The 21,447-nt window shown below is 45.0% G+C and overlaps 2 protein-coding genes across 3 annotated transcripts in view; one reads left to right on the top strand and one right to left on the bottom strand.

Moving 5' to 3' along the window:
• Positions 1-21,447, top strand: part of MAK (male germ cell associated kinase) — a 303,103-nt gene that overhangs the window by 182,378 nt on the left and 99,278 nt on the right. The gene's annotated exons all lie outside the window — the stretch shown is intronic.
• GCNT2 (glucosaminyl (N-acetyl) transferase 2 (I blood group)) overlaps positions 1-21,447 on the bottom strand; it is an 83,443-nt gene that overhangs the window by 28,033 nt on the left and 33,963 nt on the right. The window contains exon 1 of one of the 2 annotated variants that reach the window (XM_025917310.2): positions 2,858-4,227. The exons of the other annotated variant lie outside the window; for it this stretch is intronic. Coding sequence (XP_025773095.1) covers positions 2,858-3,782 — 925 coding nt within the window. The 5' untranslated portion in view covers positions 3,783-4,227. Of the gene's footprint in view, positions 1-2,857; positions 4,228-21,447 lie in introns of those variants that run through there. 2 annotated transcript variants of the gene reach the window in all.

A 21,447-nucleotide genomic window follows, 5' to 3' on the forward strand; every position in this document is an offset into this window, starting at 1 on the left:
GGGGCAGATATTCAGAAAAAGAAAAAAACAACTACAACAACAACACATTTTTTGAGTGGTGGAGTGGGGGGAAATGAGTCCAATATACTAAAATTCTAAATCCGGAAACAAACTCCTTGTGGTCATGTCTGTCTTCTTACAAAAGGCACTCTTGGTCCATGGAACAGTAGTTGGTACAACTAAGGGCTAAATAAATATTTGTTGACTGCTAAAAATATAAATGTCAAAATGTTCTACTAATTTTTGAAGACTTCTATTCACTGTGAAGACAAAGTCTCGATACACTTCACAGGGACTAGGTTCAAAGTCTCAGCCTGCTTGTTCCTCCCCCACTCCCCCCCCCCCCACCCCAGCCTTTTGTAAGAACACTGGCCATTTCCACTGGCTCACAGAAGGAAGCGCCAGACCAAAGCCTGTTCCAGATGGGGACTGGGGAAGCTGTCACAGAAGCCTGTGTGGGGTTGGCCATCAGTTCCAACAAGGACACCTTCCCATGACCCCAGTTAGCACAGCGGCCCTGCTAAGCCTCAGCGTGTTCACCGTGTTCCAACACGCGCACACACACACAGAGACACACACACACTCTCTCTCTCTATTCCTGTTAACTTATTTCCAGCTTAAAGTGGTCAGCTGGAACTTACCTCCATGGCCCCCCCCTCATTTTTTTCCCCACCCTTCCCCTGTCCTGTCTCCCTTCTGGGATTCTGCACGGAATTTGCTTCAGATATACAGGAAAGATGAAATGACTATTCCCTCCTTTGCTGGTGCAAGTTCAAACTTCAGGTCACACAAATTCAGGATTAGATCCCAGCTTTGCTTGGACAAGCCGTGTAAAGATGAGCATATTACTTCAGTCTCTCTAAACCTCCTTTTCTTCCTCTGGTCGTGAGGATTACAATGATCATTTCTCCTAATTAAAAGAAATGATGGGGGCACCTGGGTGGCTCAGTAGGTTAAACAACTGACTTCAGCCCAGCTCATGACCCCGCGCTTCGTGGGTTCGAGCCCTGCGTCGGGCTCTGTGCTGACAGCTCAGAGCTTGGAGCCTGCTTCAGATTCTGTATCTCTCTCTCTCTATATATATATATGCCCCTCCCCTGCTTGCAAAAAATAAATAACCCTATTTATTTAGGGTTAAATAAACCCCTGTCTCCAAAAAATAAATATTTAAAAATTAAAAAGAAAGAAATGATGAAATACATACCTCTGCGGCAAACTATACCAACAGAAAACAATATTAGACACCACGTTTCATATATTTACACGTTTTGGTTTTTTTTTTAATTTTTTAAGTTTATTTACTCTTGAGAGATAGAGACAGAGCATGAGCAGGGGACCGGGAGAGACACAGAATCGGAAGCAGGCTCCAGGCTCTGAGCTGTCAGCACACAGCCCAACGCGGGGCTCGAACTCATGAACCGCGAGATCATGACCTGAGCCGGAGCCGGACGCTTCACCCACCGAGCCACCCAGGCGCCCCTATTTACGTGTGTTTAAGACAGTCGTTTGTAAATAATCAGGATGAACACTCACTACACTATGATACTGTTGGTTTACTCCTGCTCCTACAAGTCTGTGTGATCTGACAATTTAGCAGCTCGTGGGATAGCGTATGTCTCTGTTCCCAGTCCTCTTGCCAGTCCTCTTTCTGCCCTGAGTAGACTTTTGAGACCATGACTCCAGTCCGGCTCTGAGGAATGCGGAGTGACTGAGAAAGGAGCAACCACTATCGATCTACTTCAGAGATGAAGGTGGCTTCAAACCACACTCCAATGTGTCACCGGCAGTCCTACATGTAAGCGCAGGTAGTGATTTCACACACAGCAGGCACCGGGCCACCCTCGCACAGGGCCGGTACCCCCAGTCAGGCTGGCACAACAGTGGAAACTAGTCGATGGAGGCATCACCAGGAACAGGTGGTGCAGGCCACACAGGTGTTCTCAGGCAGCATACGGAGAACAGAACTTTGAAAAGATACTCAGTCCTGAATCAAAGAGGGAATTGCGTTCTGTTTTCTGCCTTCGGTCGCCTGGCACCCCTTGGACCCCTTTCCAGATTATCATAAACAATGGAAAAGACTTAACAGTATATAAAGCCAAGCGGCTGCAAACTGGAATTTCTAATAATCTGTGGCTTCGAAATTGAGAATTTACTTTGGATCGACCCCAGCTGTTGATCAACTCTGTCTATTCCAATTCATTTTACCCAGTTCTTCTGGGCAACACCGTGCCAGACCGCTCGTGTTGAACCCAGTCGGTCGAGACCTGGGCACTTGATCAGATCTCAGACCAGAGACATTTCACTGAAGAGATCATTTATCAACATCCAAAGATTCTAAGATTCTAAAAACAGCCCCATCGACTTGGAGCATTGACTTTGAGGATCAGTGTTAACACCCCAGTGTTAACACGCTCTGAAAGAAACACTACCTATTAGAACTCATACATTCTAGACTGCTTATGAAAAATCAATTCCATCACGTTGTAGCTGTGCTTATCCAGAAAAGCATGAAAAGCATTCATTCACAAGACTGAGCTAGCACATGTCGATTACACCTCAGTTAAAACAAAAGCAACAACAAAACACTGAGCTACAAGTCGGTTACTATGTGATACAAGATCAAAACAGACGAGACCTCCCATAGTCTGCATACTACTTAGATCACCATATTGCACAAAGTTACAAGACGACAGAGCTGGCACTAAACTGTCACTAAAAAGCAACCAGACTAAGAGTTTTCTAAGGGCTAACATTTTTTCCCAAATAATTTCAAATGGGTCTGTTCTCTTAGGAGCGTTCCATGTTAGTGGACTCAATCTATGAATAAGAAAACGTTGGAACGGCAACCGGCACCTACCTGGAATCCTGTTAAGTGTCACCCAGAAATGTTCGTCGGGGCTGTAAGTATCTTTTGACCAGTGTAGTAGATCAATGGCCCTTTTGTCATGGAAGACAAAGTTGACAAACTCCCTCGTAAGGGCCACATAGGCGGTGCCAAAGTAGATGGTCAGCTGATGTGGAGGCGAGGTTTTCAAAATATTAGTGTTTTTCACAAAAGAGCCATCCTTGCCTATGTGCTCCTGGTGGACATACTTAGTCCGTTTAATTGCGTGATCCGGAGGCAGTACCCCCGGGGTAATGTTTTTCCCTTTAAATCCTTTCAGATACCGGACTATCTCCTTGTTGGTTTTCAGGGGGAAATCTTGCCCACACGTGTTGATGGCGTACCTCCATGGGACCTTGGAGGCCGCAAGGTCTTTTAGGCAATTCAGGTCAGCCTGGAGCCTGGAAATGCCTGCGTAGACCACAGGTTCTATCTTTGACGCGACAAAAGCGTTTTGGAAGCAACTCAGTAACCGCCATACAGATGCCTTAAACTCAGCCGGGGCTTTCTCATCCACATGAACACAGTAGACGTTCTGGGGCATATAGATAGCCCTGAAGAGCCTTTCAAAAGTGTCAAAGTCCTTATGGATGACCATGACATAAGCCAAAGGGAAAGCGACTTCTTCTTCCGACAGGGGGCTTGTGATGTAGTGATTCTGGATCAGGTAGTCCTTACAAGGGACGCTTCCCAAAGGGGATGGTAAGGTCTTCCCCCACAGAAAGGCTGACTTGCCTCCTAAGGCGTCATCACAGGCTTGCACTGGAGAATACCTTGGACTGGAACCGTTCACCTTCCCGAAACTCTTTGGCACGTTTAACTGGCTACTATAAAGGATCACTAAAATAACCACACAGAGCAGGATGAAAGCAAAACAGCAATACCTCCAAAAGTTCATTATTTTCACTTCCTCGGGGAAGGGATCTCTCTCCAGGGATGGAGCAATGACCGGCCCCTGAAACCTCGGGCGCGAAGAGGCTGAACTGACGGCTCTTCGCAGTCTGGGATTTCGACAGCTTCGCAGCGGGGCGTGAGCGCTTCAAGCCTCATCTACTGTCTCCCGGAGCGCGGCGTCCCTCCTCCGGGGCGCCGGCCGGAGAAGAAGCGATGCTCCCCGGGCTCAGCGTGCTCTTCCGACCCTCGGTGCTGAATCCCGGCCGCGCTCCGCCCCGCCCAGAGGCCCTCCTCATTTGCATACGGAATGCGAGTGGCGGATCCTTGCAAATTACCTACTGCATTGCATTGGAAGGACGGGTCCTTTTCGCCGGGGCTGAGTCTCCCCGGCTTCACCCCGCCCCCCTCCCATCCAATCTATTCCGATACCATCTCCCTTCTCTTCCCAGGCTCCACCCCCCCCCCCCCCCCCCCCCCCCCCGCCTGGCAGAGTAAATGCTCCCACTTTGCCCCCCGGGGAGCCCCGCGACCTGCTAGCCGCCCCGGGGAAACCACAAGGTTGAGGACCTCTGCCCCTCGGGTTTATTTGCTTCTCTGCCCCTCTTTTTGCTCGTCAGTGTTGTTTCTACCTCTGGGCATGCAGACACAGATAAGAAAAAAATGCACTTGTAACACGTGTTCAGCAGATTATCAGCTGCAAAAAAAAAAAAAAAAAAAAGGAAAGAAAAGAAAAAAACAGAAAGAAAAAAGACTGGTGAGGTACGTGTTCCCCGGATTAAATCAGCCAGTTTCCCATGGTGTTATATACCACCGAGTCTGTGGAGGCTATGGGAAGAGGGAAAAAAGCATCACCCTCTTGGGGTATGGCAGAAGGAACCTAGCGGTGACTGACTTGTGACATTGAAGGGTCCGTGTGGATGACACAAATCGTAAATGAAACAAACACACGTTAGTTTGCACACCAGACCGAAACGTGAGAGTCCTTGTTCCCAGAGAGAAAAGTTGGTTCCCCTTTCACACAGAGCTTCAGATAACTTGAGCTGTCAACACGGTATTTATCTACGAAATGTGGAGTGACTAGCCACTGGGTCTTTTGAAAAGTCTGACAGCTTCAGATCTGAGTTCATTTCACAGAACTCAAAGACGTCTCCTTCCCACCAAGCCACCTCTCCCACTTCCTTATTCTGAAGAAAGAACAAAGGCTTTGGGGCTGCTGCAAAATTCCTGGAAGTATCACTCAGTGTAATTCAAGGGAGGCAGGAAGAAAGAGAAGCCCAGCAGGTCCGGTCACATTACACAGGGGTTGTCACAGCTCACCTGTGCCAGGTGCCTGGAGCACTCAGCAAATGTGGAGTGCCCTGTAGACCTATGAGGGTGGTAAGGACGCTTCTGGGGAAAAGGGACTGGTCCAACTACAAAATCCATTGTGACAGTCACAGTGGTATGCTAAAAATGCCTGCGCCCATCTCCCGTCCCACCTGTCTGGGCAGGATCAGCTGCCTCTGTTAGGAAAGTGTTTGGTGTATAATGCAGCGATCTCCTTGCCCCCTTCCTGTCCTACCCCTCTCCCCTTCCCCCCCGACTCCCCAGCTTACTGTAATGGGCTGAGCTAATGAATGACAACAGTGTCACGGATGTGATGGATACGGATTTGGACACAGACCCGAAGAGCTGGCGGGGACCTTAAAGATATCTAATTAATACAACCCTTTATTTTACAGATGAGAAAACCGAGGCCAAGAAGAACATTCTTTTCCCAAGTCATTCAGCTGGAGAGAAGCCAGAAAGCTTCATTCTGCAGCTCCCTAGTCCAGATGCTGGAGCCACTCCATTTGAGCCTCAAATCCCTGCTGGTCGCTGACCAGCTGTGAGACCAGGGTAAAGTTACTGAACCTCTCTGAGCCCCAGCTTCTTCATCTGTGAGATGGACAGTCACAGTGGTTTCCGTTTCACATGGCTGGGAAGAACATAAAAAGAGATGACTCTGGGGGCACCTGGATGGCTCAGTCGGACCTGCGACCGACTTCGGCTCACGTCATGATCTCACAGTCCATGAGTTCAAGCCCCGTGTCAGGCTCTGTGCTGACAACTCGGAGCTTGGAGCCTGCTTCTGATTCTGTGTCTCCCTCTCTCTCTGCCCCTCCCCCACTCATGCTCTGTCTCTCTCTGTCTCAGAAATAAATAAACATTAAAAAAAATTAAGAAAAAAAAGAGAGATGACTCTTGTTCAGGATTTATGTTTATGACCATACATGTTGAATAAGCATTACCAACTATTGTTATTGTTTCTCTTTAGAAAAATATCCAACATCTCCTGACCTTGTTAATGAACTGATATTTTGACTTCTGTTCTTAGTAATGGCAAAGAGAAATTTTTACCCTCTTAAGGCTTTCCAGTGGGTTGCTTTATTTCTACTGAAACAGGGGAGGTTAAATTCCACTCTTATCCTTCCCCATCACTCTCCCCCTTTGCCCCAGACACAAAATAGAAATATGCTATAGGAAGGGAAGAATTGAATAGCCCATGTGGATGCCTTCACTTCCCTTCACTCTTAGTAGAGCCACGCCCTTTTCTGTAAAATACATCCTTGGCAGAACTTTCGAGGAGAGCAGGAGTAGGGGAGGGCCGGGGGGGGGGGGCAGGGAATTCTGGGCTCTCATTGTAGGTTCGGGGTGGTTTTCCCCTCTTTTTGCCTTGAGCCTTGACCCTACAGTAGAGCCCCAATGGAATGCCAATACAAAGCAAACTCAACAAATCTTTCATCAGGATTTATTCAACGCAGATTGCAAGCGGGGCTGCGAGAGAGGCGCGATGTGATTTACAGCTCCAAACAGCATGACCCGGGAGATGCCTCTCTGGTCTGTCCTGCCTTATGTACAATGGTTTAGATGAACAACGTGAGATTGCGAGATGATGCCCTGCTAAGCAGTTAGCCCAGCGGGTAGGTTTGTTTTGCTTGGTATCTGTGGCAACTGAACAGGCATTTTCTTCTAGCAAATAATTGGGGCGGGCTAAGCTGTGACTTCCAACCAGTACATTATTTCTGCTCTGGTCACTGCAGTTGGCTTAACCTACTGCAAACTGTCATCAAGCGGGCATTTTGTATGACCTTCCCCTGCCTCTCCGTACCCCAGGATAATCTTTAACATCACAAACGAGGAGATAGCACAGGAGGCAGCTAACAACACATCATCAGCTCAGCTCTGCACGAACACACGAGGCGAGGCTACCTAAAGGTTTCTGAGAACATGGCAGGATCTTTTCTCCCTTACAGTCACTGGGTTCTTAGTAACTTAGGAGCCACGTGTCTGCCCCAGCTGAGCCATGAGGGGTAAACGTGGAGGCTGGTTTGGTTCTCGGCAGGGGCAGGCTTGGAATCCGGGCCTGACTCCTTTCCAAGTGCTCATACCTCTCTACCACAGATCACTCCTCTCAGCCTAATTATTGCTGCTGGCTCACGACAACGCTTTGTGACGGGTCCCCTCATTTCCGCCAAATGTATACCATGCTGTGTCAGTCTGGCAACCCCAAATGCTTTGGCTATGCGGGAGACACAGAAAATAAACAAGAAAGGATCTCCCAGCAACCAACGATCACAAATTTGTGGGCTGGATTCACACACGTGAATGTGTCGGAGAAGAGAAATGAAGATAGTAGGTGAAGCTGGAGGAGGAAGGGAAAGACAGGGCTGGTAAGTTCACAAGTGGCAGCTCACATTTGGGCGAGGTGTCATGGACACAGAGGGAGGGTGGGGACTGCAGCGAAGAGCCTATGTCCCACCTAAAGCAAGCAGCTCCCTCTCAACGCTGGCCAATAATGCCACGCTGGCCACAGGGCCTGTAATTTTTTTTAATGTTTATTATTGAGCGACAGAAAAGGAGCATGCATGGGGGAGGGACAGAGAGAGAGGGAGACACAGAATCTGAAGCAGGCTCCAGGCTCTGAGACATCAGCACAGAGCCCGACGCAGGGCTAGAATCCATGAACCGTGAGATCATGACCTGAGCTGAAGTCAGATGCTTAACTGACTGAGCCACCCGGGCGCCCCACTCTTCAAATATTTTCAGAAGTGAGAAATCTGAATTTTACCCTTAAAAAAAATTCCCAGACTCTTTGAATGTGACCAAGTACTTAAGAAATTTTTAAAACACAAGTGCATGCATGTACATGCACCCTGAAGGCTGCATGGAGCCTTCAAGATGCAAATTTATCATCTTTGTTTTAAGCATCAGAGGTCCTGTTCATGTGCATTGAACCCCTCTCCGGTCTTAGGCCATGAGCTCTTAGTATAGTTGCATAGTCGTAACAAAGTTACTCAGACCTAAGCAGCTAAAAAGTCACAAATTCAAGAGGACCTGTCTGACTCAGTCAGCTAAGCGTCCACCTCTTGGTTTCAGCCCAGGTCATGATCTTACGGTTCATGAGTTCCAGCCCGGCATCAGGCTCTGTGCTCAGAGTGCAGAGCCTGCTTGGGATTCTCTGTCTCCCTCTCTCTCTGCCCCTTCCTCACTCATGTGCTCTCTCTCTCTCAAAAATAAATAAATATTGTTTTTAAAAGTCACAAATTAACAGAGGGATGTAGCACGGGGACACCCAGGCACCCTGTTGTCAGCAAGGTGATGGGCTGCGGGTGAGTAGGTTCAAGAAAAAATCCAGAAGCAGAGCACTTGCAAGACCATTCAGTTAAAGGATGGCTGCCATCCATTCAGCTCAGGGACCATTTTATTACTGCCGATCAGTACCCCCAGCACTTGTAAATTATCAAATAAGTTAATGTCTATGAAAGGGTTTGACAATCATAAAGATTATTGCAAACATTGGGCCAAGCAGGACCGTCTCTGAAAACAAGCAGAGCGCTAACATTTAGTGAGAAGATATATAAATGTATTTATCTATCTTATGCACACCTGCTGCACATTCTATTTAAAAAGTCATTTGTGAAGGATGTTTATTCAGAATTTCTTTTTAAGTAACCAGTTTCTGCACAAAAGGGGAGGCTTTTAATTATTTAGCAATCACAATTACGACAAAAATTTTTCCCTGCAAGTATTAGGCAATTATGTTGACCACATGATTATACGTCAGCATTTTTTTTTCTATAAAGGGCCACATAGTAAATATTTTAGGTTTGTGAGACATTTGGTTTCTGATGTAATAACCACTCACGTCTGCCACCGCAGCTCAAAAGTAGCCATAATATGTGCCTCTGTCCTGTGAAGTCTTTATTTGTGGACACCGATATCTCAAGTTCATATAACATCCATGTCACTAAATAGTCTTCGTTTGGTTTTTTCCAACCATTTAAAAATGTAAAGTCATTCTCAGCTTGTGGAGAGTACAGAAACGGGTGAGACTTAGCCCATGGGCTGTATGTCATTTGGCGATCCCTGTTCTAGACTGCAATCGGGTTCCTCCAGGCCTACATTTTGCAATACTGGAATCTTTGCAATCACCTATAGATTCTGTATCTTTCCAGACAAAGAAATGTGAAATGGGGCCAATTACACCTGCCTGAAGCCCCTTTACATCCATCATCTGGGTTATAGTGCACAGCACTGGACTGTATGCCTCAGTTTCCTTCCTTCTTCTATAAAATGGAGGTATTAAGAGGGCTGACTTTATGGGGCTTTAAGGAGATTTAAATAGGTTCAGGATATAAAAAGAGCTTAGAACAATGCCTTGCATGTAAGAATTACTCAACAAGTCTTAAGGCATCTCTCTGTTGCCAAACTTGGCTCACCCAGGAACATACCTGCCCTGTCTACTTCCTAGATACTAAACAGTGAAGCAGAACAACTGTGTTTGAGGGGTCATTCTGCCGCCTGAAAGATCCCAAAGGATAGGTGGGAGCCCTCAAGGTCACTGTTATCATGGGTGGCATTGGCCTCTTCTGCCCTGTGCCCCCGCCCCAAAGTGGGGCAACTACACTTCAGGCTTCTTCAGCCTGTATTTCCAAACCATTTCCAAATTGTTACCTCTTCAGAGAGCCAGCCGGCTGGGTCACCCCACAAAAAGGTTACCACAGAGACAAATACACAGCATAGTGGGGGAAGACCAAGGCTTTGGAGCAGCGTTATATATTTTTTAAGACTTTATTTTATTGTTTTTTAACATTATTTATTTTGAGAGAGAGAGAGCACGTGCACCAGTGAGGGAGAGGGGGGGAGAGAGAGAGAGAGAGAGAGAGAGAGAGAGAGAGAGAATCCCAAGCAGGCTCCACGCTGTCAGTGTAGAGCCCGATGTGGGGCTTAAACTCCCAAACCATGAGATTATGACCTGAGCCCAAGTCAAGAGTGGGACACTTAATGGACGGAGCCACCCAGGTGCCCCTGGAGCAGGGTTTAAACAAAGCTCTGCTGCCTCCTACGTGACCTTGGAAAAGTCTTTGGGGATCACTGTCCCTTAGTTTCCCAATTGTTAAAAAGGAATAGTCTTTCTAACTGGTGGAAAGTCAATCTGGCTATGAAGCCTTCTTCCGAATCTTCTCCTAATCTTCCACATACGGTCACCCTAGCTTACCTCACTCTTCTGGGGTCGCACTCCCTTTTCTACTTCCCTAGAGGCCTTCTTGGGGTAGCAAAGCTCTTTCCCTTCCGGGGTCAATTGCCCAAACAAAAACAAAAGCGAAAACCAGACAAGAAACACAAACAAAAATGTTATCTTTGGTTATATTCTGCTCAACTTCAAGGAACAGAATAGTGACGGTTGTCTTTCTATGCAACGTGTCGGTTTCCAAATGTCTCCTTTGAGAAAAAAGATTGGTTTCCAAATGTCTCCTTTGAGAAAAAAGATTGCAGATTCATGAAGTGAATTTGCAAGTTCAAGGTCTGTCCAAATCTGGGATATGCTTCTGCTACCCTTCTCGTACCAACTGCCTCCAAACTCCTCCACCTACATATTTTTTGAAAGTTGAACTGATGTTGCAACGGGTTGGTATTTCTACTAAGACCCAGTGTTTTACCATTCAGCAGCTGCGGGAGATCTGTATCTTGAAGATACTCTTTATCTTTTGAACATTTTCAAATAAGTGGAAACAAAACAGTTTTAAAATAGAAATAGGGTGTGGCTTCCTCCAACTTCTACTTTTAATAGCCCTATTAAATTCTTGACTTGAGTTCAGTTTATTTAATCCACTCTCCTACTAGCTTCTTTCCCACAGAACCTGTCATTAACTTGAGCTTAGACAGTGTATTAGGGCAGAGGGCTTGGATCAATCCCAAAGAAGCAGACATTTCTTCTTTCCTAGACGTTAAAGCCAAACAAATTTGTCTCCAGGATATGTCCTGTGTTTGCGCGTAACTGAAGAAGATCTTTGTATTTGATTCTCCCCCTGGTTAAAGTGGTTTTCGATTCAGATTTTATGTTTATCAATTTATCCTTTGAAATGATTTCCTTAAACTCTATCCTTTCTCCTCAAAAAAAAAAAAAAAAAAGAAAGAAAAGAAAGAAAGAAAGAAAGAAAGAAAGAAAGAAAGAGAAAAGGAAAAAAGGAAAGAAAAGGAAAATTTCTTATAAATAGAGGAGGTATGGCCCCAGTCTGCTTTGGTTAGGGAATGATAGTGTAGTTTCAATCACTACCTTTCGATGTGTCTTCAGTGTTTTGGAATCTGCAGAACTGAGTGCTTTTGATGATAACAGTTTTCCAATTTACTGATCAGTGCTGTTCTGTGGAACACAAATATCTAAGGCATTAATTCTTGATCCCAAGATGACCTGGGCATTGGGAAGCAAGCAGGAATGTGTTGGGGCAGCACTTAGGGTGACCATCTGTCCCAGTTTGCCCAGGACTGAGGGATTTCTTGGGATGTGGGATTACCAGTGCTAAAACTAGGAAAGTCCTGGGCATACCAGGATGAATTAATCACCCTAGACACCAGCTGTCCTACCCACTCACAGCTGCAAGATAGTTGACAAAAGAGTATTCGGGGCACCTGGGTGGCTCAGTTGGTTGAGCGTCCAACTTCGGCTCAGGTCATGATCTCACAGTTCGTGAGTTCGAGCCCCACGTCGGGCCCTGTGCTGACCGCTCAGAGCCTGGAGCCTGCTTCAGATTCTGTGTCTCCCTCTCTCTCTTCCCCTCCTCCATTCACGCTCTGTCTCTATCTCTCATCTCAAAAACAAATAAAAATGTTAAGCAAAATTAAAAAAAAAAGAGTATTCAATAACTGGATGAGTGTGGAAGGAAAAGAAACGTTTAAACCATTGATCTGGGTGGAGGGAGTAGAGGGAATGCAGAGCAGAGATGCAGGTCATCAAAAGTCTGCAAACTGTAGTGCGTAAAACCCATATAGCCCTTCCTTACCTATCCCAAATCACTAAGGCGTGGGGACCAAATGATCAGCGTTTGTTGGACAGCTTTACAGTGAGCTGAAAAGAACCCACATACATTATTCTAACTACACAGATGTTCCCTAGGCGGAAGGAGAATGTCTTAGGAACAACCTATATAATGCAGGGAGAACCTAAAAGGAAGATAGCAGCTATCACAGTGTTGACTGTGTCTGAAGTCCCCTCCCCTCCACATCACATGTGACTCGAGAGGTCTTCTTTCTGTTAAGGGGAGACGAATAGAAAAGTATGAAGGTCTTATGAATGGAAGCACTTATTTTAACATGTGTAAGAAATGGCCAGTAAAGCCAGGAAACGTTAACTCATTTAACAGCAGCAGAGTCAACCAGCCATTTGATCTCTCCGACTCTCAATTTCCAGATTTGTACAAGCTTAGCGCAAATTGGAACTAGATGCTCCCTCAGGCTTCTTTCGGCTCTAAATGCTGTGATTATTCTAGATTCTTCCCAGAATAAAGAGGATGCTGTTTTTACAGGAAAACTGCACTGGGGAGTTTTGTTTAAATTCACTTAAAGTGCAGGGGAAAGTCCAAAATGTGGTAGGATAACTGACCAGGGATAAAATCCAAGAAGACTTGGAGGTGGGGTGGAGGGCGCTTGGCTCAGACAGACCAAAGTCCTTGGAGAGGAGAAACCACATGGGGGGAAGGGTAAGCAGCCTTTCCGGGAGCCCCCCCGCCCCCGAACACCCCACCAGGACTTCAGGGTCTAAACTGGGCAGTTTTCACGTGGGATGTAGGAGAGTGTTTGGGGTCCCGGGCAGGAGGGCTTTCCTTCTGTAGACCCCCAAGGAGCTCTGATTTGAATTGAGGACAGAATCCCAGATTTTCATGAAGGAGGAGTCCTGTGAGGAGTGGGGCTAAGGAAGGGGATGGCTCAAGAGAAGAGACTAGTGATGGCGGGAAGCTAATTACGTTAGGATGATCTGAATATCTTCGGTTGGCTTAGTAAAAAAAAAAAAAAAAAAAAAATGGTAGCATCAGCCTTCAATATGTTCACAGTTAAGTTCTGATCTTTTAAACCTGGCTTCAAAAGAAAGATTATGGGGAAGGAATATCATCCACCTATCCTCAGAAAACATGGCACTGTCGTGGATATGGGGTAAATATACTTTGGGGAAAACCTTCTGATGCTCATGGCTTTGACCAAAAGCAGCTCAAGAAAGAATAGGATATACTCTGCAGGTCAGGAGATGAGATTTCAAAAGATGGGCTTGTAAGCAGCTGTGGCAACGAGAAACCACATTAACACAAGGTTAGTTCAGAAAGTGACTAATACATTTACTGCTTTGGACGTAACTTTCTTTTTTTCCTTAAAATTTTTTTTTAAGTTTATTTATTTTGAGAGAGAGAGAAAGAGAGAGCAGGGGAGGGGTGGAGAGAGAGGGAGAGAGAGAGAATCGCAAGCAGGCTCCACGCTCCCAGCTCCAAGCTCACCACAGGCTCAAACTCGCGAACCGTGAGATCATGACCTGAGTTGAAATCAAGAGTCAGATGCTCAACTGACTGAGCCACCCAGGTGCCCCTGGATACAACTTTCTAAGATTGTTCACCAACAGATGAGTTAATTTCATCAAATAAGTAGCCTTATGAAAACCCAGACATGTCCTTTAAAGCAGGGGCTTCTGCTGTTGGGCTGCTCTTTTTTACTTCTATGGTGTGGAGTAAGGCACCAGTTTGGTAAGATCAGGGATGGTCGACCTCGGATTGAAGCATAGTCTGGCTAGGGCCAGCACTGCTCCCCAAATAAGGTTGGCACTGTGAAGTATTCCCAAGGTGAGCAAGATGCTTTGGAAACACAAGGAGAGAGAACAGTACCATTGCTATTGACCAGGAGTAGAAAGGAAATGTCAGAAATGTCCCAGAAGGACTGAACATGGCTAGAAAATGCTGTCTGGAACGGATCCCTCAGGACACGGCAAAGTAATCTAGGGTGTGTGTGTGTGTGTGTGTGTGTGTGTGTGTATGTGATGGGGGTGGAGGTGGAAGGGGTGATGATTTGCAACTGACTGGGCAGCAGGCTGAGGGGCATATTAGAAACTATTTCCATTTAGGAAGAACAGTGCTGAAGGTATCACAATTCCAGATTTCAAGATATACTACAAATCTGTAGTAATCAAGACAGCAGGTATTGGCACAAAAATAGACACACAGATCAATGGACCAGAGCAGAGAGTCCAGAAATAAACCCACCCTCATATGGTCGGTTAATTCATGACAAGGGAGGCAATAATGTACAATGCGGAAAAGACAGCCTCTTCAACAAGTGGTGTTGGGAAAACTGGACAGTTACGTGTAAGAGAATGAAGCTGGACAACTTTCTTACACCATATACAAAAATAAATTCAAAATGGATTAAATGCCTACATGTTAGACCTGAAACAGTAGCATTCCTAGAATGAAACATAGGCAGTAATTTCTTTGACGTCAGCTGTAGAAACATCAATTCTAGTTATGCCTCCTTAAACAAGGGAAACAAAACAAAATTACACTATTAGAACTGCACCAAAATGAAAAGCTTTTGTATGGTGCAGGAAACCAACAAAACAAAAGACAACATATTGAATGGGAGGAGATATTTGCAAATGATATATCTGATAAGAGTTAATATCCAAAATATATAAAGAACACATACAATTCAACACCAAAACAAAACAAAACAAAAGAAAGAAACAAAAAGAAAAAGAAACCCCAAGCAATCTGATCAAAAACTGGGCAGAGGACCTAAAGAGATATACTTTTTTTCAAAGAAGATATACAGATGGTCAATAAACACATGAAAAGATGCTCAACATCACTAATCATCAGGAAAATACAAATCAAAACCACAATGAGGGCACCTGGGTGGCTCAGTCGGTTGAGGGTCCGACTCTTGATTTTGGCTCGGGTCATGGTCTCAGGATCGTGGGATCAAGCCCCACACTGGGCTCTGCACAGGGCATAGATCCCACTGGGCTTGGGATTCTCTCTCCCTCTTCTACTGCCCTTCTCCCCCACCGCCCTCTCTCTCTCTCCCAAATTAAAAAAAAAAAAAAAATGAAATGAAAAAATTAAAAAATAAAGGGAAAACCACAATGAGGTATCACCTCACATCTGTCAGAATGGCCAAAATCAAAAACACAAGAAATAACAAATGTTGGCGAGGATATGTAGAAAAAAAGAACCCATGTACACTGTTGATGGGAACGCAAATTGGCGCAGCCACTGTGGGAAACAGTACGGAGTTTCCTAAAAAACAAAACACTAATCTGAAAAGACATATGCACCCCTATGTTTACTGCAGCATTATTTACAATAACCAAGATACAGATGCAGCCCAAGTGTGCATCTCTAGATGGATCGATAAAGAAGATATGGTATACATATATAATGGGATATTACTCAGCCATAAAAAAGAATGAAATCTTGCATTTGTGAAAACATGGACAGACCTACAGGTTATAATGCTTTGTAAAATAAGTCATCCAGAGAAAGACAAATACCAAATGATTTCATTCATATATGGAATTTAAGAAAGAAAAAAAAGCAAAGAAAGAAGAAAAGACAAACAAAAACCCAGACTCTTCAATGCACAGGACAAACTGGGGGTTGCCAGAGGAAAAGTGGGTGAGTGGGGCAGGTGACATAGATAAAAGGAATCAGGAATCTACCTATTTTTTTTAATTAATTAATGTATTTATTTTGAGAGAGAGAGACAGCATGTGCACACACGGTGGAGGGGCAGAGAAAGAATCTCAAGCAGGCGCCACACTCAGCACAGAGCCTGATGGGGAACTCGAGCTCACGAACCGTGAGATCATGACCTGAGCAGATGCCTAACCGGCTGAGGCACCCAGGCGCCTGAGAGCACACTTTGACAAGCACTGGGTCACGTACAGAATTGTTGAATCATTACATTGTACACCCGAAACTAATATAACATTGCATGTTAATTACACTTGAATAAAAAAATTTATTTCTGCCTTTCACAAAGATGGTGCTGAAGGTGAAGAAGGAAGTTCCTGTCCTTCCCAAAGGCAAAGGCAAAGCAAAGGCTTTGAAGTCCAAGAAAATGGTGCTGAAAGATGTTCACAGTCACACACACACACACAAAAGGAAGATCTGCAGGTCATCTACCTTCTGATGACCCAAATGCCTCTGAAGGCAGCCCAAATATCCTTGAAAGAATGCCCCCAGAAGACACAAGCTGGACCACTGTGCATCATCAAGTTCTCCCTTACTATCCAGTCAGCCATGAAGAGCATAGAGGACAACACACTTGTGTTCACTGTGGATGTCAAGGCCAACAAGTACCAGATTAAAGACACTGTGAAGAAACTCTATTACCTTGACGTGGCCAAGGTCAACACCCAGATCAGGCCTGATGGAAAGAAGAAGGCATATGTTTGACTGGCTCCTAATTATGATGCTTTTGGATATTGGCAACAAAATTGGGACCGTCTAAACTGCGTCCAGCTGGCTACATCTAAATCTAAAATTTTTCGCCATAAAAAAAAAAGGTTTATTTCCATTTATATCAATTCCATAACTATTCTTATCCCACTGGATGCTCACTGTGTTGGGCTGCCAAAAACATGAAAGACCCCATACGAGATTATACTTTAGTTAGGGTAATACGATATTCACATTCATAATCATAATGTAAAGAAGATTAGAAAATGACATACAAGCATTACAAAGGTTTACAAAGTGTATCATTGAGAGAGAGAAAAAGACAAAAGATCAGGAAAAGCTTCCCAAATGACAGGCCATTAAAAGCAGACATATTAAGGCCATTATTTAAATGGGAGAGATGGAGAAGAGTGGTCCCGGTAGAGAGAGAATGAGCTGAAGAAAAGTGCCAAAGGCAGGAACACAAGGAAGGTGGTTTTTCTGGAATATTCTTTTCAGAGAAAGCAGCAGTGAGAATTGACAGTAAGGTGGTATTGGTGATAATGAGGTGATATCTATTAGGAGTATGTTGATATCCGACATCCCATGAGATGTTTATAGTGAGCAAATCAATAAGCTGTGGGAGCTCCCTGCAGCATGTGAGATTGAGAAGTTATTCTTAGAGCCATGCCTTAATTAGAAAAATATGTCGAGTATTAGAATGGTTTGAAGAGAGAGAGACCCGGGCTAGAGAGGGCACTTGGACGGGTCTAACAATCCATTTGAGAGGCATGACGGGCTGGAGTTAGAGTGGCCATGATAGGAACAAGTTGGGTAATACTCGCTAGAAACCATCCCAGACAGAATGTACAGAATGTGCTGATTAGATATGGGGCACAAAGCAGTTGGCTCCCAGGAAAGAATGGCAGTGCCAGTCACGGAGACTCTGGAGAAGTGGATTTGTGGGGAGTAGGGAGGTGGGAGGGGGAACATATCAGCAGGTGCCAGTGGGAGCCTCAGGAAGAGATATCCAAAAAAGAGGGAAACGTGGGGGGCATGATACAGTGTTATGATTCATCAGAACCCAAACCGTGATGTGAATCACCAAGTAACAAAGAACATTAAGAGCCAAAAAGCAAGCTGAGGAAAGATTCAAGGGGGACAGTCACTGCAAATTAAAATTTCCCCGTCATTCTGAATTTCTCTGAGTAGTGACTCTAAAATCAACTATTAACCAAGGCTCAATAGTCGGCGACCAAGCATCTGAAAAGAACAGTATTATCCATAGTTGGATGGATAATATCCATTATCCAAGTTCCTCAAAGAGGGATTGTAAAAGCAATGCCCTTTCACACATTTGGCAACATGACAACCTTTACATAGTGTTGAAATCGTAGCTCAGAAAAGTTAAAAACAGAACCACCCTCCGATCCCCAAATTGCACTGCTAGGTATTTACCCAAAGAATACAAAAATACTAATTCAAAGGGATACATGCACCCGCCCTGATGTTTATAGCAGCAGTATCTACAATAGCCAAATTATGAAAACAGCCCAAGCATCCATCAACGGATGAATGGGTAGAGAAGTTGTGTCTAGATACAACGGAATGTGAATCAGCTATAAACAAGAACAAACTCTCGCCGTTTGCAATGACATGGGTGGAGCTAGAGAGTATTATGCTAAACAAAATAAGTCAGTCAAAGAAAGATAAATACCATATGATTTCACTCATATGTGGAATTTAAGAAACAAAACAAATGAGCAAAGGGGGAAAAGAAAGAGAGAGAGAGTGGGAAAGCAAGAAACAGACTCTTACCCATAGAGAACAAATTGGTGGTTACCAGAGGGGAGGTGGTGGGGGGATGGGTGAAATAGGTGATAGGGATTAAGGAGGGCATTTGTTGTGACAAGCACCAGCTGCTGTAGGGAAGTGTTGGGAGAGAGAAATATATACATTTACACAATGAACGTATACGATGCATTTACCTAAATGTATTGTATAAATGTATATATATACAATAAATGTACATATTTATACAATAAACGTACAATAAATTCAATTCAAAGAACTGTACACATCTTATAGGGAGTCTAGGTTGCAAAGTCAGGGTGTAAAGAGGAGACGACATACAGTCAAAACTCCTCTGGAGAAATCCCTTGGAACGTGCCACATTAAGACGACACAGAGTCTCCCTAATTCCAACATGGCCGATTTTCCCTCTAATCTTGACCTAGATGGTAGTTTCTTCTAACGAGCCCCAGACGAGGAAGTTGGCTGGAACTGAGGAACTATGTGTTATGAGATGTACACGGTATCATTAACATTAGAGAGCCATGGGAACGAAGACCCATCATGGGAATAAACAGAATCCACCTCGGGCTCACTCAAAACCCCAGACAAATTGCATGGAATGGAAGGCAGGGTGGGATGGCCCAAACCATTTAAATTTACACACCGTGTGGGCCTGTGTGTGCGCATGTGTGCATGCATACAGTTGAGTTTGTGCAAGTTGAATGAATAAAAGTTGAGACTCCATTGTGTTGAGCATTGCTCACGTATCAGGGGTTGTGTTAGGCCTAAAGGAAACAAAAATTATCAGGTGTAGCTTCTACCTTTGAAGCTCAGTCTCAAAGTCCGCTGGGAACACAAACACAGCACTGCAAGACTAATAATAGTACAGTGTGATACGGGAGGAGTGAGTCCATGGCAGTGAGAATTAGGAAAGTCTTTTCAGAGAGTGACCGTAAGTTGACTCTTACAAGAAAGGCCCATGTCAGTCAAGTGAGGGAGAAGGAGAAAAAGCCCAGAAGGTCATGGCAGGGCAACTGGCATGAGTCGAGGCAGGGACGGTGGAAGTGGCACATTTGGGACTCACAAGTCACCCAGGTAGAGCTGGAGTACAGCATGGGATGGGGCACATAGCGAGAGAAGGTTCTGGAAAGCCTAAGAGACCAGACGGCAATGAGTGCCCTGCGCTCAGTGAAGGGGCTAGGACATCATGCTGGAGGTGATGAGGAGAAGGTTTTCAAGGAGAGAGATGATCACATGATCAATTTTTATAAATGTCATCCTTGTCACTATGGAGATGGATGAAAGCAGGCTGAGAATACAGTCGGGAAAAATACGTTGACCCTTGAATAATGGCAGGTGTTAGAGGTGCCAACCCCCTGTGCAGGAGAAAATCCACACATAACACTTTTTTTAATGTTTATTTATTTTTTGAGACAGAGAGAGAGAGAGAGAGAGAGAGGATGAGTGGGGGAGAGGCAGAGAGAGAGGGAGACACAGAATCCAAAGTAGGTTCCAGGCTCTGAGCTGTCAGCACAGAGCCCGACACGGGGCTCCAACTCACGAACCGCGAGATCATGACCTGAGCTGAAGTCGGACGCTTAACCGACTGAGTCACCCAGGCACGCCCCACATAACCCTTGACTCCCCCAGAACGTAAGTACCAGTAGCCTACTGTTGACTGGAAGCCTTACCAATGGCAAACAGCCAATGAACACATATTTTGTATATCATATGTATCATGGACTGTGTTGTGACAATGAAGTAAGCTAGACAAAAGAAAATGTTAGGAAGAAAATCATAAAGAAGAGAAAATACATTTATAGGGCTCTATTGTAAAAAAAAAAAAAAAAAAAAAACACACACCTGTAACTGGACCCACGCAGTTCAAACCCGTGTGGTTCACGGGTTTGATGTAATTAGAAACGAGACAAGGGGCGCCTGGCGGAGGGTGTAGTCGGTTAGGCATCCGACTCTTGATCTCGACTCAGGTCATGATCCTGCGGTTCGCGAGTTCAAGCCCCACGTTGGGCTCTGTGCTGACGGTGTAGAGCCTGCTTGGGATTCCGTGTCTCCCTCCCTCTCTGCCCCTCCCCTGCTTGTGTGTGCTCTCTCTCCCTCTCTCAAAATAAACTAATAAACTTTAAAAAAGAAGAAAGAAAGAAAGAAAGAAAGAAAGAAAGAAAGAAAGAAAGAAAGAAAGAAAGAAAGAAAGAAAGAAACAAGACTATATTGTAGGAGACAAGAGAAGACAGATGGCGGCACCAGAAACAGAGAGGAGGCTGACAGCCAGGTTCAGTTTATTGACTGTTCAGTCTGTAGTCAGCGCTATGCCAAAAACTTACACCCATCGCCTTGCTTCTTCTGCCAGTAACACCTATGAAGGTGGGGTGGCCAGGTCACATCGTCCCCGTGGCTGTCATACGAGGTGCCCACCTCAGTTCATGTACCACGTCCACTAAGAAGGCTTCCCCGAGTCACCCCATTCAAAGCACGTCCTTTTCCGTATCAGCCTGTGTTCTCTGCAGAGCACTGAACAGAATCTCTAATTATCTTATCTGTCTGCTTTTTTTTATCCATGTCTCACGTCTAGAACATACACTCCACGAGAGCAGGGGTCTTATTTGTTTCATGCACTACTGTATCCCAGTACTTAGCACGGTATCTAGGTGCTCAACATTTATTAAATGATGACATTTTATAGATATTTATTACAGACGACCTTTTAGAGGCGAAGGCCAGAATCACAACAATAACAACGATAAAAATTAACGCTTAAAATATGGGCTGGGCAATAGTCCAACTCATTGAAGCCTCACGTATTTGATACAAAATTATTATTTTCCACATTACAGATGGGAAACTGAGGTCCCCAAATTCAGGTCACTGGTCCAAGGTCACACAGCTTGTAAACGGCAAAGCAGGGATTCAAATGCAGGCAGTTTGGCTCCAGGCTCCATGCTTTCACCACCTTGGCTTTGCTACTTGAAGACTGGGCTTTTGTATAAACACCGGGTCATGTGACTGGGATGGGGCAGCTAGGATTCCAGCCTGGCTCTCCCCAACTCTTGGAACCCAAGCTCCAGGGAAAGCCAGATCCCCCAGGATGGGGCAGTGAGAACGACGGAGAGAGAGAACCCAGCCTGCAGGGAAGAGCTG

This window comes from Puma concolor, chromosome B2 (genome assembly GCF_028749965.1).
Source record: "Puma concolor isolate L17-30 chromosome B2, mPumCon1.1.hap2, whole genome shotgun sequence".
In the NCBI taxonomy this organism is placed as follows: domain Eukaryota; kingdom Metazoa; phylum Chordata; class Mammalia; order Carnivora; family Felidae; genus Puma; species Puma concolor.